The sequence below is a fragment of the Capricornis sumatraensis genome, chromosome 10, assembly GCF_032405125.1.
Source record: "Capricornis sumatraensis isolate serow.1 chromosome 10, serow.2, whole genome shotgun sequence".
NCBI classification, from domain to species: Eukaryota; Metazoa; Chordata; class Mammalia; order Artiodactyla; family Bovidae; genus Capricornis; species Capricornis sumatraensis.
The window spans coordinates 105,678,867-105,697,199 of record NC_091078.1 but is presented as its reverse complement, the minus strand read 5'-3'; the positions used below and the strand labels follow the sequence as shown (position 1 = coordinate 105,697,199).

Sequence of the window (18,333 nt, the reverse complement as noted above, 5' to 3'; positions counted from 1 at the left end):
TTTCTGGCCGGTGCCCTCAGCCAGCAGGAGAAGGGTGGGCGTCTACTCGGAGCCCAGCCCACGCGTGCCCCTCAGAGCCCCGTCAGTGCGGGGCGCTCGCGAGAATGACCAGGGGCCCCAGAGCAGACGCCCAGCAGCGGGCAGCGAGGTTGGGGGCCGGCTCCTGTTCAGCACCCCTGACGTGCCTGGCGCCCTCTGGCTCCTGACCAGATAGTGCACACCTCACAGCTCTGGAATGTCCTGAGAACGGTGGAGCCGCCCCGAGCGGGCGGGCATGTCAGGGGCCGCTGGCCCGAGTGGTGGAGGGCTCTGCTCCCTTCCAGGCGGCCAGAGCCAGGGCAGCCACAAGCACCCCGGCCTCTGGGACCGGGGCCCCCAGCCTGGCCCAATCTCTGCTCTCGTCTCGGTTACGTCTGCAGCAGCTTGGGGGTGGGGGCCTCACCCTGCATCAGGACTAGGAACACAGGCGAGGCAGGCCCAGCAGTTCCTTGAGGGTCGGGTGGGCGGGGCTGGCGGGAGGGTGGGGCCAGGCAGGCCCAGCAAAACCCTGAGTGGGGTGGGCGGGGCCGGCGGGAGGGTGGGGCTGGGCGGGTCCAGCAGGACCCTGTGTGGGGTGGGCGGGGCCAGGCACCCGCCTTGACCCTTCGTCTGGCCGCAGCCTTTGCGGAGCTGCAGACGGACATCCATGAGCTGACCAACGACCTGGACGGCGCCGGCATCCCCTTCCTGGACTACCGCACCTACGCCATGCGCGTGCTCTTCCCGGGGATTGAGGACCACCCAGTGCTCAAGGAGATGGAGGTGGGCTGCCGGCCCTCTCCGTGGAGGTCCTGGGGTCCTCGGGCAGCGGGGGCCTGGGGGCTGGCCCGAGCCCCCTGGGAGGGGGGGGGGGGCCTGGTCCCAGCAAACCACCCCTGGCCTGGGCTCCTGGGGCCCAGCAGTTTCTCCGGGCCTCTGGTCCACCATGCACCACCCATGCTGGCCAGTCTGCTGAAGGGGAGTGGGCTTGCTCCCGCATCCTCCCGGGTGCCCCAGTGGCCAGCCAGGAGCCCAGGCCCTGGTTCAGAACAGGCAGGGCTCAGCGAGTCCAGTCTGTCATGCCTTGTGGTCAGGGGCATCCCTCCCTGCACCCCTAGGATGTCGGGGCTCCGACCCCACCCCAGGTGGCTCTGTGGGTAGAGACCCCCTCTCTAGCAGCACGTGCCTTTCTGTCACTGGCAGGGGCCCGGGGGCCCTGGGCTGCTCGCTGCCCCTTGCTTCCTGGGCTGGCGCCCGCTGGGGCTCCCTGTCCTGGCAGGTGTGTCTCCTGCGGTTGCAGTCCACTGTGCTATGTGACAGGTCTTAGGTGTGACTGTGTGTCCCGCCTGGTCTGGGGGCCTGTGTCCCTTCTGCCTCAACAAGCTCTGGGGCAGAAACGAGCCACCACGTGGGGCCCTGGAGCCAGCCATGCCCGCGTTCCACCCCCTTGTCCCATGTCTGTGCTGGGAGACCCCGGCGAGCCACGCCCCGTCCGGACTTGAGTGTCCTCTGTGCAGTGGGGAGAGGGGTCTGTGTCGGCGCTGGCGTGAGTGGCCGTGGATGGGCTCCCCTGGTGCCAGTGGACACCAGGCGTCCTCTGAGCTGTCGGAGCTGGGCTGCGCAGAGGGAGGCGGGGCAGGCACCTCACCGCTGTGCCCAGACCTCTGCCCACCGTGGGCTTCTCAGGCAGCTGCCAGACCATAGCCATTCTGCGAGGACTTGGGGCTTGGGGTCCTGCCAGGGTGATGGGCGACTGGACCACCAGGCCTGGACGGTCCCTCAGCCGGAGGGGCCGGTGCTTCTTAGGTCTGAGCGGGCCTGCGGCCCCCCCAGGTGCAGGCCAACGTGGAGAAGTCGCTGACGCTGTTCGGGCAGCTGCTGACCAAGAAGCACTTCCTGCTGACTTTCATCCGCACCCTGGAGGCCCAGCGCAGCTTCTCCATGAGGGACCGCGGCAACGTGGCCTCGCTCATCATGACGGCTCTGCAGGGCGAGCTGGAGTACGCCACGGGCGTGCTCAAGCAGCTGCTGTCCGACCTCATCGAGAAGAACCTGGAGAGCAAGAACCACCCCAAGCTGCTGCTGCGCCGGTGTGTCCACACCCCGCCCCCTGCCCCCTGCCTCCCTGGGTACCCACCTGCCCTGCATCCTGCCTCCCTGTGACCCCACCCACCTGCACCCGCGTCCCTGCCCACTGCCCCCCTGTACCCCCCACCTCCCTGTGCTCCTGCCCACCCGTGGCCCCTCCCTGCCTGAGTCCCTCTGCCCCGTGCCTGTGTACCCCTGCCCACCTACAACCTGTCTGCCCACTGTGCCCTGGGGATTCCTGTGCCCACCCACACCCCGACTCACCCACAACCCTGCCCACCCACCCCTGCGGCAGTGCACTCACTGGTCCAGCCCAGGCACTGCTGAGGCGACTCTGGAGACCCACCTGGGGTATGCCCTGTCTGGGACCCTTGTCACTGGGTGACACGTGCTCTGAGGCCAGGCCTGAGGTCACCCCACGTGCTCTGTTCCAGGACTGAGTCAGTGGCCGAGAAGATGCTAACCAACTGGTTCACTTTCCTTCTGTACAAGTTCCTCAAGGTGGGTGGCCGTGGGGGCCTGGATGGGGGCGGGGGCCGCAACCTGGAGGCACGGAAGGGCCAAGACCCTGGTGTGATGCCCCCGGGACAGCGTCTGTCCACTGGCATCTCCAGAGGCCGTCCTGCCCAGCAGGGTGCACGCCTGGCTCTCTTGGGGGTTGACGGCCGCACGCAGCTGAGCGGGCTGGAGGTCCAGGCCGCGCGAGCTTTATGTGGTCCTTGTGGCCCAGACCGAGGCTCACACGGAGTCCCTGGGCAGGGTGTCTGTGTCCAGCCCCGGTGCTGGCCCAGCCTGAGGAGGTGCCTGGTGGGGGAAGCGGGGTCTCGTTGAGCCCGTGCTGAGGAGGGGGCAGCCACCCGGGCTTCCTCCTGTTGTTGTCCAGACAGCTCCCCCCAAGCCCCGGAGACCGCCCTGGGGAGCCAGGCTATTGGAATGGGGTATATAGCCTGTGGATGGCTGGACATGGTGCAGGTGGGCCTCACGGGGGCTGTGAGCAGCTCAGTGGGTCACCTGCGTTTTAGAGCTGGGAGGTTGTCCAACCCCGAGGTGTGTCTGACTTAACCTCGACAAACCCGAAGGCTTGGCAGGCAGGCCTAATGTTCTTGCGGTCAGCGCTCCACGGTGGATGAGGGAGCTGCCACGGAGCCCCGTGACAGGCGGCCGGCGTCTGGTCCTCTCTGCGTGACCCGTGACAGGCGGCCGGCGTCTGGTCCTCTCTGCGTGACCCGTGACAGGCGACCGGCGTCTGGTCCTCTCTCTATGACCCGTGATAGGCGGCCAACGTCTGGTCCTCTGCGTGACCCGTGACAGGCGGCCGGCGTCTGGTCCTCTCTCTATGACCCGTGACAGGCGACCAGCGTCTGGTCCTTTCTGCGTGACCCGTGACAGGCGGCCGGCGTCTGGTCCTCTCTGCGTGACCCGTGACAGGCGGCCCGGGTCTGGTCCTTTCTGCGTGACCTGTGACAGGCGGCCGGCGTCTGGTCCTCTCTGTGTGACCGAGCGGCAGGCGGCCGGCGTCTGGTCCTCTATGTGTGACCCGTGACAGGCAGCCGGCATCTGGTCCTCTGCGTGACCGAGCAGCAGGCGGCCTGGGTCTGGTCCTCTCTGTGTGATCCCGTGGCAGGCGGCCCGGGTCTGGTCCTCTATGTGTGACCGAGTGGACGTAGCCTCAGCCCTTGATGGTGTCCCACGTCGGGGAAGATGGTGGGGCTTCCCGTCATCTGTGTTGGGGGCTGAGGCTGGCCGCTACAGCTCAGCGGTCAGGACAGCCCTGCTGGGCCGCAGGGCGGACAGGAAGGGGCAGCAGTGAGGGCGTGGATTGGGCTGTGCAGGGCGAGCAGAGGCGTGGAGTGGGAACAGGGGGTAGCCAGATGGAGACCGGAGGCCCAGGGTTGAATGCGAGGTCGAGAGAGGGGTCCGGGCAGGCTAGTCTGGGGGAAGGTGGCTCAGCACACGGCCACTGAGCTGTGCAGGAGGGCGGCAGGAACAGGGCTGGCTGCTGCTTGTAAAATACAGTGGTTTGCAGCCCGTGTGATGTGCCCGTGCGTGTTACAGAGACTTCGTGTTTTCGAGTGTTTTATGTTTATGATGCTGTGAAGACGAGTTTGCAGACAGAACGCCTTGAGAGGTGGGCATGCTGCTGGATGGAGGGTGAGGCATGATCTGCACTCAGGGCCGTGCCTGGGCAGCTGTCTCTTTAATCACGCTGCCTGATTAAAGGTGGGAGCACCTGGTGCGAGGCCGGGCCAATGTCGGGGGCCAGGGGCCGAGGAGCTGGAGCAGGCTGGGCAGCCGTCTGCTTGTGTCTCACTCAACCCCCAAGCCCCAGGGCCGCCAAGATGGAGGCTCCACATCTGGCCCAGGCAGGGACTCAGTTGGAGCGGGGAGCCCTCCCCCAACAGCTGCTCCTTCATGGTGCCTGTTGTCCAGCGGTGTCTGCAGAGGCTCCCCCGACTCCCAGCCCACACTGGGGATGTGACAGGAGTGCCCCACTTGGCCTGGCCCTTGGGCGGCTTCCACCCCAGAGGGGAGACGGCAGGGAAGCATGCAAGACCGGGTACAGGGGCGTCAGAGCCTGCGGGCGCGGGCACGCGGGGACGGCAGTGAGGCCCAGCACCTGGGCCGGGGTCCAGCAGAGCCTTTCTGAGAGGCACCTCGGGTGGGGTCTGCAGGGGGGTCCTCGGGGGCGGGAAGACCCGAGGGGCGGAGCCCTGGTCACTGGTGGAGGCCGGGACACGGGGCGCGCTGGGTGGCAGGGGAGCAGCGGGGTGTGGGAGGGACGTGAGGTGGGGGTCGGGCAGCACAGAGGCCCCCAGGCGCGCCAGGCAAGTGTCTGCTCCGGAACTGTGTTGACCGCGTGCTCTGGAGCAGTGGATGGAGGAGCCCGGGGTCCCTGACCTCCCGCGGGCAACGGTCACACCCAGTGCTGGGGCCCAGCCTGGCCTCGTCCGTGGGTGGCACCGGCGGCCCTGGGCAGGAGTGGAGTTGCGCCCGCGGTCCTCCCGAGACCAGGCCGCCTGTCCCCCGGGGCCCCTGCTGAGCTTTCCTCCGGGAGTCTCAGACCCAACCAGGGCACGGTCTCCGGTCAAGGGCTTTGTTCACATCCTCCTTGCGCTTTGGGAGCGGGGTTCTCAGGTGGGCCGAGTTGCCCTTCCAGCAAGGCCGGGGCCGGGCCGGAGCCTGACGCCCCCGGCCCCGTGCCCGCAGGAGTGCGCAGGGGAGCCGCTCTTCATGCTCTACTGTGCCATCAAGCAGCAGATGGAGAAGGGCCCCATCGACGCCATCACGGGCGAGGCGCGCTACTCGCTGAGCGAGGACAAGCTCATCCGGCAGCAGATAGACTACAAGACCCTGGTGCGAAAGTGGGCAGCGGGGGCCGCCACGCGCCCAAGCCCCGCCCTCCCGCCCGCCCCACCCCAAGCCCCGCCCTCCCGCCCGCCCCACCCCAAGCCCCGCCCTCCCGCCCGCCCCACCCCAAGCCCCGCCCTCCCGCCCGCCCCACCCCCAAGCCCCGCCCTCCCGCCCGCCCCACCCCCAAGCCCCGCCCCCAAGCCCCGCCCTCCCGCCCGCCCCACCCCCAAGCCCCGCCCGTCCACCCGCCCCTCGCCCCCAAGCCCTGCACACCCACCCGCCTGCCCATGTCCATCCGCCCTTCCCCCTCCCACCACCCAGCGAGGCGCAAGGAGCTGACCTTGCGTTCTCCCATCCTCAGACCCTGAACTGCGTGAACCCTGAGAATGAGAACGCCCCCGAGGTGCCGGTGAAGGGGCTGAACTGTGACACGGTGACGCAGGTCAAGGAGAAGTTGCTGGACGCCGTGTACAAGGGCGTCCCCTACTCCCAACGGCCCAAGGCTGGGGACATGGACCTGGGTGAGCCCGGGAGGGGGGCAGGGCTGTGATCTTGGGTGGGCTCCCCAGTCTCCTCCCCAGGGTGGTGGAGGCCGTGGAGGGTGGGGTCCCATTTGCACCTAGAGCTGGGGGCTCACTGGCTCACCGGGAAGGAAAGTAGAGAAGAGCTGGTCTGGTCCTGTGGCGGGCAGTGGCGGGAGGCCTGAGCGCCAGGCTGGGAGAAGGGCACACACAGGGGCCCTGGGGCCGCCTGGAGTGGGGTGTAGGGCTACAGCTCTGCGTGGCCAGGACGTGGGCCGGAGGCAGGGCCTGTCCCTCTGCTGCCCAGTGTCCACTCAGGGCGCCGGGACCCTCCCCTCCCCCACAGAGTGGCGGCAGGGCCGCATGGCCCGTATCATCCTGCAGGACGAGGACGTCACCACCAAGATCGACAACGACTGGAAGAGGCTCAACACGCTGGCACACTATCAGGTGAGCTGCCCACGGCCGCCGCTCGCGGTGTGGGCCGCGCTCCCTGCCGCCCTGGAGGTCCTGGGCCCGGGAGGCGGAGGCCCAGGGGAGAGATCGGCTCCGGGTGGTGGTTCCCATGGCACCTGGTCCTCCGTCTGCAGGTGACAGATGGGTCCTCAGTGGCCCTGGTGCCCAAGCAGACGTCCGCCTACAACATCTCCAACTCGTCCACCTTCACCAAGTCCCTCAGCAGATACGGTGAGGACTGGGCGGCGGGGGCAGGGGCAGGCCACTGACCAGGACAGGACCCTTGCCCCAGGCACCGTGGGGGCTGCCTGGGACGGCTTAGTCATGGCCCGTCCCTGGGCCACTTGGCCTCTCTGGCAGCACAGGCTCCTCGAGGCCGTCACACGTGTTGTCCCAGGGCATCGCTGTCCCCCGGTTTTCAGATGGGGACACCGAGGCTCAGCCAGGGTCCCCAGCCAGGCGGGCGGGCGGGTGAGGGTACTGGATGCCACGGCTGATGGCGCGGTGCCCACAGAGAGCATGCTGCGCACGGCCAGCAGCCCCGACAGCCTGCGCTCGCGCACGCCCATGATCACGCCCGACCTGGAGAGCGGCACGAAGCTGTGGCATCTGGTCAAGAACCACGACCACCTGGATCAGCGCGAGGGCGACCGCGGCAGCAAGATGGTCTCGGAGATCTACCTGACGCGGCTGCTGGCCACTAAGGTTGGGGGGCAGGCCGGTGGTGGGGGTGCCTGGGAGGGTGGGCCAAGGGCAGGGTGGGGGTGTCTGGGAAGGGTGGGGTGGGGGGTGCCTTTGGGGGCGGGCCGGGGGCGGGGCGGGGTGCCTGGGAGGGGCGGGGCGGCCCCTGAGCTGTGCCCCGCCCCCGCCCCGCCCCCAGGGCACGCTGCAGAAGTTCGTGGACGACCTATTCGAGACCATCTTCAGCACGGCACACCGTGGCTCGGCCCTGCCGCTGGCCATCAAGTACATGTTCGACTTTCTGGACGAGCAGGCCGACCAGCACCAGATCCACGACGCGGACGTGCGCCACACCTGGAAGAGCAACTGGTAAGGCGGTGGGGGGAGGATGCGGGGCGGCTGGGCCCCTCCACGCGGGCCCCCCGACTCACCCAGCACGAGAATCTGCTGCCCGTCTTGCGGGGGCGTGTGCAGGACGGTGTGCCGGTGTGACCTGTGTGAGACATGGCTTGGGGGCCCAGCCTGTGCTGCCTACAGCAGCGAGGGTGACGGTGACAGCGACCCCCTCCCAGCCCAGGCTCCCAGGCCAGCAGCCACTGCCGGCTGGGCTCACACCTCCAGAGCGGATGGTGCACCCCGGCAGGGTGGGCCTGGTCCTCAGAAGCTCTGTGCCTCGGGCCTCTCCCTCCTCGTCCCGACCCCTCCCAGCGCCCTGGCCTCTGCGAGCTGCTGCTCCGCAAGCCTGGGCCTCTCTGAGTGAGCCCACCTGGGCCTTCACCACCACCTCTGCTGCCCACAGACTTTGAGGAGGTCCAAGGGCATAGGGGAAGGCAGCGTTGCGTAGGTCAGCATCGTCCTGGGGCATTCCTAGAATGATGGAAGGGTCCAGGTGTGTGCTGGCCATGTGGCCACGTGCAGCTGGGAGTATCTGACATAACCGCTGGAGCCAAGGACCTGAATTTTTAGCTTAGTGACACGGCTAGAGCTTTCAGCCCGGCTAGTGGCTGTCAAAAGGTTGGTGTTTGGGGTAGGAGGTCAGCTGTCTCTGGGAGCCCTTCCTGGTCTTGTTACCGAGACTCTTGTGGGCAGGAACAGAGGAGCTGAGTGGGCCCCGAACAGGGACTCAGGCCTGGAGGACCCTGGCGATGCACACGAATGACCCCGGGCGAGAGCGCCTCTGGGTGTGCACCCTTCTCCCTGGGACTGTGGGCAGGGGGTGCAGCCCTCACTGCCGGGCTCTCTGGGCCCGTCTCCCTGGCTGCGTGGAGCCCCACAGTCGCTGTGCAGGGTGGAGCCAGGAGGACGGGGAGGCCACAGGTCAGCCCCTCCCGCCGCGCCCCAGGGGTGGCCGAGGCCCCTCTGACGCTGCCTGCGCCCACCTGCCTGCAGCCTGCCCCTGCGCTTCTGGGTGAACGTGATCAAGAACCCGCAGTTCGTGTTCGACATCCACAAGAGCAGCATCACGGATGCCTGCCTGTCGGTGGTGGCCCAGACCTTCATGGACTCCTGCTCCACGTCGGAGCACAAGCTGGGCAAGGACTCGCCCTCCAACAAGCTGCTCTACGCCAAGGACATCCCCAACTACAAGAGCTGGGTGGAGAGGTGGGCGCTGGCCGGGGGCGGGGGACGCAGAGGGGCCGGGCCGGCTGGGGTACGCAGGGGGCGGGGCTGGGCGGGGGAGGCAGGGGGGGCGGGGCGGGGCGTGCGGAGGGGCGGGACCGGGGCCGGGCGGGGTTCGCAGGGGGCGGGGCTTGTAGGGGGCGGGGTTCACAGGGGGCGGGGTTGGGCGTGCAGGTGGGACGGGACGGGCCGGGACGGGACGGGGCGGGGGGGGGGGGGGGGGCGGGAGGAGGGAAGTGTAGAAGGGGCGGGACCGCAGAGGGGGCGCTGGTCCCTCGCTCACACGCCCACCGCCGCAGGTACTACGCCGACATTGCTAAGATGCCCGCCATCAGCGACCAGGATATGAGCGCCTACCTGGCCGAGCAGTCGCGGCTGCACCTGAGCCAGTTCAACAGCATGAGCGCCTTGCATGAGATGTACTCGTACATCACCAAGTACAAGGACGAGGTCAGTGCAGGCTCGCCGCTGCCCCGGGCTGCTGGGCGGGCTCTGCTGCTGGGAGCGGGCGCTGGGCCTCCCTGAGACGCTGGGGACGGAGGACTGAGCCACGGGCTGGAGAGATGGGCACGGCTGGGGCCCAGTCCCGAGGCCAGGGCAGGCCCGCCGCAGAGCCTCCCAGGAGGAGGGTGGCCGTGGCTGTGGGGTATGTGGGCGTCAGGGGTGCGGGCTTCTCCCGGGCGCACAGAACCCGCCTGGCAGGGGCTGGAGGGCAGGGCGGGCATGTCAAGAAGTGGGATGGGGTGGGCGAAGGGGAGGGTCAGGAGCCTGGTTCCCTGGGTCGAGAGGGTGGAGCGGTCAGCTCCGGAGACTTGGCCATCGGGTCGGACTTGGGGTTGGCAGCGGAACCGGGGGACGAGCTGAGACCGGAGGAGGGGGCTTGGGGAGGGACCACAGAGCAGAGAAGCGGCTGTGCTGAGCCCGGGGCCAGCGGGCAGGGGCTGCGGTCGGGGAGGGGGCGGGGGGTGAGGGGAGGGCGGGCCCCCCGTGACCTGGGGTGGGGCTCAGTGAGGGGCACAGACAGGGGCTGCAGGGGGAGGGCGGGGATGGCAACATGGCCGCCGTGGAGGGCGGCGCTGCCTGCCCGCAGGATACACCAGTGTGAGCAGGGGTCACAGAGGACGCCTGGGAGTTCAGAGACACTGCACTCTGGGGACCCGAAGGGCTGGCAGGGGACCCGAGCCCCGTTTGGGTGGTTTCAGGGGAAGAGGGTGGGGAGGAGACCCTGGCGACCTGGGGGTCCTGGCTCCAAGCCCAGGTCCCTCAGGCTACGGCGGCGGGCCCTGTGTGTGGCCTTGGAGCCAGCCTGAGGCCTCTGCCCGCCTCTGCAGATCCTGACGGCCCTGGAGAAGGATGAGCAGGCACGGCGGCAGCGGCTCCGTGGCAGGCTGGAGCAGGTGGTGGACACCATGGCCCTGAGCAGCTGAGCCACCGGCCCAACCGCCCGGCCAGCAGCAGTGAGTGAGAGGGCCCTGGCGGCGGCCTCCGCCCGGCGGCCAGAACTGGGAGGTCCACGGAGGCAGCCTCGCCCGCCGTGCCAGGGTCCTGCGCTGGAGCCAGGTGTGCGGCCCCGGACCCCGGGCCCTGCGTCCCCTTCCTGCCTGTGGGGTCCCGGCTCTTCCTTGGTGTGGGTGAGGTGGTGTCTGCAGCCCTCCCTGCGCCCAGAGCTGTTTGCAGGGGGCCGGGGAGCCCAGGTGTGACCCGGCCCCCTCAGGACAGCAGGGGCACTGCCAGAGCCCTCCAGGAAGCAGAGGCGAGGCTGCGGAGGCCAGCGGGGCAGGCGGGCCGGTGTGCCCGCCTCCTGGGCAGAATCTGAAGGCTAGGCCTGGCTGGCAGCCTGGGCGGGGAGGCGGCACGCCCAGGGCCCCGCCGCAGGGCGCTGAAGTCGGCCTGGGCCAGCGCCACCCACCTGCCACGTCCTGGCGTCCCTACGCCCGCAGCCATCCTCAGATTCACCGCGTGCTCTCCGCGGTCGAGGCCGGAGCACCGCGTCGACCTCGCCCAGAGAGAGGCCCCCGGCTCCCTCCTATGGAGGGGCTGCAGGATGGCTCCACGCGGGGCCAGGTGACTTCCGGAAGGACTCGGGTCCCCTTTTGTCCTCAGGGCTGTGCCTCTGGGAGCCACTGGGCCTGGGGCTCTGGGCCGTGAGTGCACGTTCCCCTTATTTATTCCCCTCCCCACCGAAGCCCGCCCTGCCCCAGGCTGAGCTCTCTGCTGGGGAGGGCCCAGGAGCCTGCCTGATCAGCCTCCTGCCCACCCCCCAGCCTCCCGCCCACCTTCCTGCGGCTTCAGTCTGGCCCCTCAGCAGCGTGCTGGCCCCTTGGAGAGGGGGACGCTTGGGGGACGTTGCTCGTTTTTTAGGGGAACAGGGAGTCCTTCTGTGCTTAGACAGCTGGGGCTGTGGGGGCCTCGGACCCTACACAGTGGCCTGGCCGGGAGCAGGACGCAGTGACCAGAGGGCTTGGAGGTCGGGGCTGCCCACCCTGCCCTCAGCTAGCAAGAGTACACATTTTTAATTAAAAAACCTGTACATATATATACATATATATATATATGTGGCTCTGTCTGTCTCCAGCCCCAGTGGGGTCCTGTACAGTTAACTGAAGGAGGAGGAATTTTACAGTTTAGAGTAAGAGCCAAGGCACCGGGACAGCCAAACCAAACGGGCGTGGCCAGCGTCCCCTGCTGGAGCGCCCGACCTCCTTGTCCACTGCGGGGCAGCCTGTCTCGGCATCGACGCAAGGACAGACTGCCTGGCCGAGAGCTTCCCGGAGGCGGCCGTGGATCCCTGCATGACTGTGCTAGCGTTTAGTATGACTTGACCTTTTTAAAACTGCAAGTGTTCAATACTAGAGGTTGTTAGGCCCCTTTTTTTCATGTTTTTTAATTAATCAGTCACTTGTGAAGGCAGTGGCCCGTCCCCTTTTCAATTCACTTTTTCGACGGTACTACAGATCCCCGCGGACTTTTAAGGGACAGCTAACTGTGGCCAGCCCCGCGCCTTCCCCGACGCGGCGTGAGCCCCCTGAGAGCCTCCATCAGCTGAGCAGCTGCTCCCCCGCGGGAGGAGGGGTGAAGTCCACCACCTCCTGACTCAGGAAGCTCCTGGAACTGGGGGTCAGAGGCCCCCAGGCCCCACGGGCGCTGAGTAGGGCTCGGGCCCCCACGCGGTGGGTGTCCAGCAGGAGCTCAGGCCAGGCAGGCGCCGGGTTCCTGTGTGTGGGCCTCTCCCCCTGAGTCTTCCCTGAAGCTGCTTCTGATCGAAGCCCCCGTTCTTCCAGCCCCACTCCGGCCAGGGGGCTCCTTGGCCCCCGGCATCACCCTCTTCGGAATCCAGTCCCCGCCCTCTTCCTGGGCCTCCCTGGTCCTCGCGCCCGTCCCGCGGTCGGGTCGGCAGGTTGGGCGGTGGGGACACAGAAGCGCGGAGCCGCCTGCCCTGCCCAGCGCGTGGCCTCGCAGAGCACAGAGGCGGGTTGAGGCGAGCACTTTAGCGCTGCTTGTTTACACACGAGCCAGTCACGGACCAGAGCCTGCCGTCCACCGGCAGCACGGCCGCACCTCCTTCCCGGGGCAGGAGTCAGGCCGAATCCTCGTCACGCAGCCCCCGGCCTGTCTCGTCCTTCGCACCTCTGTATCCTCCTGCCTGGCACTCCGACCCCGAGCCCAGCTCTGGCCAGAGGGCGGCTGGAGCACGGAGTGGAGCCTGCTCTGCAGTCCTGGGGCCGGGAGGCGGGGCCAGACTGCCCACCTGCCCGGACTCTGCTGCTACTGCCTGCTGCCCTGGGCTGCCTCCCTTGCTCTCGCCCGCACGCCTCTCAGGAGCGCCAGGGATGGCTCGGCCACGGTCGGGAGCCTGGCCTCCATATACCTCGAGCTTGCCCACACTCCTTGACCCGGGCCCGGCCCCGTCCCACAGGAGAGGCCCCCCCTCCCCCTGCTTTGCCCATGCTGAGCAAGCCCTGCCCGGCTCCCCCCAGTGCTGGAGCTGAGGGCTCACGCCGTTGGTGCTACACAAGCTAGAATAGATATATTTAGAGAGAGATATTTTTAAGACGAAGCCCACAATTAGCTGTCCTTTAACGCCGCAGAGCCCCCACCCAAAAGAAGAGCAATCGCTCGGCGGCCTGAGCGGCCCCTCGGCCGCTGCCTCTCCCAGGGGCGGCGTGGCTGACGGCGCTAGGCTTGCAGGTTGTGTAAATACACGGCTATTTCCTATTTTACTGTCTCAGATTTAGTACTTGTAAATACACACACATTAAGGAGAGTAAACATTTTTGCTAAAACTCACGGCTCCGGGTTTTCCTTGCTGGGAGGGGTCTAGGGTGGAGCCAGGCGGGCAGCACAACAGCCAGCCCATCTCACCTCCCCCTGCCCCGCCCCTGCTCTGAGCAGAATTTCCCGGGGTGTCAAGGCTCCTGCCCTCAGGGGGTGACGCAGCAGGGGCCCCCACAACCCCCACCTTTGTTCTTCCGTGGGCCCTGAGGGTGGAGGGCCCAGCATCACAACTGGCCCCAGGGCCACTGGGCATTTCAGCTGAGACTTAAACCAGGACCTGAGGGTCCTGTTGACCTGGGCTCCCGCCTGTGTCAGAACAGGAGGGGTGTGACGGACCCCGGAGAGCGACCTGCACCTCTGTCTGCGCCCGACCTGCAGGCTGAGCCAGGGGGTGACAGTGACGAGGCTGACGGTCCCCTCGTGGTTCAGCCGCCGTTCTGGCCAAGTGAAGTGGTGTGGAGCTCACAGCCACACAGACACAGGAAAGCTGAGGAGCATGATGGGGAGTGGCCTTGGGGGACTGAAAGCCGGCCACGCGGCAGGAGAGGTCCCCAGAAAAGCCGGTGGCGCTCCAGCCTGCCTGCAGCATCTCCACCCGGAGAGCGCTGACAGAGGCCCATAAATCATCATCAGTACCTCCTGCTCCAAAAACGGGCCCATCCTGACAGCCGGTCTGCGGGGCGGCGAGCTCAGCGCCAGGCTCAATCACCAGAGAAATCAGTGTAATCAGCATGAAATTGCATCGGAAACAAATTTAGCAAACACCGTCCCATTTGGGGGTGTGACGTGGCCTGTTCGCATCGCTCTGTCCCCTCCAGCTTTCCGGCGCAATCAGCCCTGCGGAGGGCCTCAGGCCCTCCGGCGGGCACGTCAAAGCAGGCGCGGGTCTCTGGGCGCAGTCAGCGCTCAAATCAAGCGGGATGGGGGTGGGGGGTGGGGGGGGCGCCATCTGACTGTCGTGCACGTGGGAGCATCCAGGCTCTAAGCCCTTACTGCCAAGGCCGGGGCTCGCCTGCTGCGCTGGGCAGCGCACGTGGGGGTGTCTGTTGGCCAGAGCGAAGGCTCCAGCACGCTGGGCTGAGCCCTTCTGTGTGCCAAGCTCTGCACGAAGCCGTGGCGATGGGGAGGAAGGGTTCAGGTAACAGCGCCTGGGAACGCCCTGGTGACTGCACACGGGGGCCCGTGGTGGCGGCCAGCTGAACAGACAGGAAGGGCCACCAGGAGAGGGGCAGTGCCCCTCGGGCCAGGGTGACTCGGACGGCCGTGCTCCACCAGGGAGCGGAGGCTGGGTCGGCAGCATGCGAGGCCCCAGGTGGCCCACGCTGAGGGGGACCCCGGGCCCCAGGAGAGGCAGAGGCAGTCCTAGGCTCCTTGGGAAGCAAGGAGCGCCGGCCCCTTCCAAGGCTCCTCCAGCGCGCCGAAGTCACCACACGCCGGGCCGAGCCGCCGCGCCATCGCGCACTTCCGCTTCCGGGCGCGTGGCTGCCTTCCGGCCGCGTGCCCCGGCCCTTCACTTCCGGCGGGGAGGAGGCCTCGGCGGGATGGAGCGCGGCCTGCGCCCCGAAGCCCCCACACCGTGCCCAGCCAGGCGTCTTCGCCGCCGCCCGCCGGCCCTTGCTGCCGCGTCCGTCGGCCCCCAGGCCGCCCGCGCCCCCTGAGGCCCGGTCTCTCCGGGACACCACTCCCAGGTGTGACGCTAAGGGGACGGGGTGGGGCTGGGCCGGGGAGCAGCCTGTAGTGCAAGAAGGAGCCCCCTTTCCTTCCTTGGCTGCGTTGATTTTCTGAGGGGCGCGTTCCTCTCAAGTCCCTGGGGAAGGGCTCTCCCAGCTAGGAGCGCGGCCCTCGGACTCAATACCCGCCTCCTGGGCCGCACAGAGGGGAGCAGCCCTAGGCGACCCTGCCGGCGACTGTGCCCTGGAGGGCGGAGCCGTCGCGAGGGCCGGGGTCCTAGAGCCCCCTCAGGCTGCCCCCCGTGTCGCCAGCACTGGAGTTCCACCAGCGAGGACTCAAGCAAGGGGTTGGGGGCCCGGCGAGGGAGGCCCCTGCCCTAACTGGTGAGGAAGGGGCAGAATGAGGGGCTGGAGGATAGCGCCCCTGTCCAGCGAGGCTGGCCGAGGCACAGAGATGCTGGTGGGCCCGCCAGCTGCAGGAAGGAGCCTAGAGTCCAGAAGAGGAGGCTGTTGAGCAGGCCGGGCAGCAGAGCGGCTTCCGGAGTCGCTGCAGAGGGGCTGCAGGTGCCCCCGAGCCAGGACGCTCCGTGAGGACCGAGGCCGAGGACCAGAGGTGAGCAGGATCGAGGCTGCTGCGCACACCACTCCGGGAAGACCCGTGTCCGCTGTAGCCTGAGTTGATGGTACCCCTGTGGAGGTGCGCAGTGCACAACGTGTCCAGATGTACAGGACGGCCCTGAGGGGGTGAGGCACTCCCGCTGGAGGCCAGGAGAGGAGCAGGCCCCCGTCCCTAGTGCCAGGAAGCCTCGTCACCTTTGCCTCCGGCCCCGCCACCGTCATGGGAAGAAGATAAAGGGAGGGGGAGCCCTGTTACGGAGTTGAACTGCGACCTGGAACCTAACGTTTCCCCAAAGGAGACTGTTGGTTTTATTCTTCGTCTGTATATATCTGGCTGCCTCTGGTCTAAGTTCAGTCACATGGCACACGGGCTTCAGCAGTTGCCACACAGGGACTTAGTTGCTGCGCAGCATGTGGGCTCTTAATTCCCCCACCAGGCATCGAACTTGTATTCCCTGCATTTCAGGGTGCAATCTTAACCAATGGACCCCCACGAAAGTCCCCAAAGGAGACTACTTAAATACCACTAGATTAAGATACTTGAAAGTTTAAGGTTTGTTCCTACTTCCTGGTAGGGCAGAAGCTTGGAAGCAAGATTAAATAAACTGCAGACAATTAAGAAGCTACGTTAACAAGATACCAGCAGTGCGTCTTCAACCCCAGAGGCCGTGCTGGGCTAGGGTGCAGGTGCTGGGCTCGTCTGTGGCCTGAGTCCCTGGTCCTGGGAGCTGCTCCCTCTCCACACCCAGGGGAGTCTCAGCGGGGCTGTGACCCCAGCTGACTGGTCAGAGCATCCGTGCCGATCAGGCTGAGCATGGCACGTCATCAGGAGCAACTGTTTTCCCCAAAACTGCTGAGAAGAGTGGCTACTCCTTACTGTGGGGTGCCTTGGGGGCAGGGGTGACACGGGCTCCAAAGTGTGGAGCTAAGAGATGAGGGGAAGAGAGAGACTAACTCCTGGGCCCAGCCCCGCCCGTAGGCAAGAGCTCTGCGGCCCTCAGGTCATTAGCCGGCAGATGCCTTTTTCTGGCTTCGCTCCCGTTGCTCGTGGGGATGCAGTCTGAGTCTCGCTGCTGGAGGCTCCGCTGCTGGGAGAGTTAGACGGGCCACCCGAGCTGAGGGCACTGCCGGTGTAAAGCACACAGGATGTGGGCTAGCTCATGGAAATTGTGCGTGTGGACGCGTTTGAAGTGACGCTAATGGGGTAGACAGGCTCGCCTAAGATGGTGTTACGCTTACAGGTTGCTTTTGACTTTTAAGTGTGCTCACTAGAAAGTGCAGCCTGTGTTTCTAGCTCATTTCCTGTTTCCACTGGACAGAGTGGGACGAGGCCGGTTTCCTAGAGGTGAAGAGATGGTGTGTGTGTGCGCCGATGTCTGTCTGAGCTGTTGCTGCTTTGGAGAGAGAGTTCTGCTCACAGAGGGTTTCTTAGTTTCCTGTGCTGTGGTCGATCTCCCCGAGCTTGGGGAGAGAACTGGGGAAGAGAGGAAATGCTCTGATTTTTGTTTCCTCAGCAGCTTTGTTGAGTTGCTGGTCACGTCGCCTACAGTTGACCACTCAGTGTACACCTTAGTGGCTCCTGGCCACACAGCTGTACGACCACCACTGCAGTCCCTTTTAGACCCCAGGCATTACCCCAGAAAAGCCCCCACACCTGGGAGCTTCCACTCGCGCCCTTTCTCCCTGGCTCCTGCCCTGCTCACGGTCTCCGTAGATCTGCCGGCTCTGGACGCTTGACGCAGACGCAGGCACACCATACGTGGCTGTTTGTGTCTGGTTTCTCTCCCTTAGTGTCATGTTTTCAGGGTTCGTGTCTGGTAGCCTGCACCAGCTTCACTCCTCTGACGTCTGAATGATACTCCCCTGCGTGGATGTGTCCATCCGTTCATCAGCTGAAGGGCATTTGAGTCGTTTCCAGTTCTTGACTTAAGAACAATACTGCTGCGCACGTCTGTGTACAGGTTTTCATGTGAACGTACGCTCATTCTCGTAGGCACGTACGAGGAGTGGAATTGCTAGATCATATGGTAATTCTAGTACTTTAAGGAACTGCCTGACTGCTTTCCGCAGTCTCTGCGCCATTTTGCCTTCCCCCTATTAGTGCACCAAGGGCTCCCCTGGAGGCTAAGAAGCTGCCTTCAGTGCAGGAGACCTAGGTTCGATCCTTGGTTTGGGAACATTCTCTGCAGAAGGGAATGGCAACCCACTCCAGTATTCTTGCCTGGAAAATCCATGGGCAGAAAAAGCTTGGCAGGCCACAGTCCTTGGGGTTGCAAAGAGCGGAACGTGGCTGGGCGGCACACACACGCCCCAATTCCTCTGAACTCGCACCAGCACTGGTGAGCGTCTGCCTTTCTGGCCACTGCCGTCTTAGGGGGTGTGAAGTCGTGCACTGTGGCTTTGCGTGGCCTTTCCCTGGTGGCTCGTGACGCTGAGCGTCTTCTCGTCTGCTCATTGGCCGCTTACGGGGTATGTGCTTCCTTTGGAGAAGCGTCTGCTCAGATCTTTGCCCATTTGTCTTTTCATTATTTAATTGTAAGCGTTGTGTCTGTATTACAGGGGCCCGGCCGCCATCAGATACATGATTTGCAGACATTTCTTCTTCCATCCTGAGTTTTCTTTTCACTTTTTTGGTTTGTGTTTGGCCAGGCCAGGCAGCTTGTTTGAGGGATCACAGTTCCCCGAACAGGGTTTGAACCCAGGCCACAACAGTGAAAGTGCCCAAACGTCAGAGAATTCCCTCTGTTCACTTTTTTTAATATTTAAAAAAATTTTATTTTCGCTTTCTTGATGTTTTGTTTTAAATGTTTAGCTTTTAATAAAAGAACGAGAAATCTGATATTGGGCTTAGGGTTAAAGGATGGAACCCAGGAAACAGATTAGAGCAAGCAGGCAGGGGGGGGCCTGGGAAAGACAGGAGGAGGAACTCTGAAAAACAGAATACGGAACCCTTCAAAGACTTTCACTTTGTGATAAACTCTGTTTCTTTTAATTTTTTCAAAATTGTGGCAAAATACATATAATAAAACTCACTG

At 65.5% G+C, this 18,333-nt stretch overlaps 1 protein-coding gene across 1 annotated transcript in view; it reads left to right on the top strand.

The window, feature by feature from the left end:
• PLXNA1 (plexin A1) overlaps positions 1 to 11,002 on the top strand; it is a 32,809-nt gene extending 21,807 nt beyond the window's left edge. The window contains exons 20-31 of the mRNA XM_068981682.1: positions 659 to 801; positions 1,852 to 2,108; positions 2,541 to 2,607; positions 5,314 to 5,460; positions 5,819 to 5,978; positions 6,325 to 6,428; positions 6,569 to 6,665; positions 6,949 to 7,139; positions 7,315 to 7,484; positions 8,505 to 8,717; positions 9,035 to 9,185; positions 10,067 to 11,002. Coding sequence (XP_068837783.1) covers positions 659 to 801; positions 1,852 to 2,108; positions 2,541 to 2,607; positions 5,314 to 5,460; positions 5,819 to 5,978; positions 6,325 to 6,428; positions 6,569 to 6,665; positions 6,949 to 7,139; positions 7,315 to 7,484; positions 8,505 to 8,717; positions 9,035 to 9,185; positions 10,067 to 10,162 — 1,796 coding nt within the window. The 3' untranslated portion in view covers positions 10,163 to 11,002. The remainder of the gene's footprint in view (positions 1 to 658; positions 802 to 1,851; positions 2,109 to 2,540; positions 2,608 to 5,313; positions 5,461 to 5,818; positions 5,979 to 6,324; positions 6,429 to 6,568; positions 6,666 to 6,948; positions 7,140 to 7,314; positions 7,485 to 8,504; positions 8,718 to 9,034; positions 9,186 to 10,066) is intronic.
• The last annotated feature ends 7,331 nt before the right edge of the window (positions 11,003 to 18,333 follow it).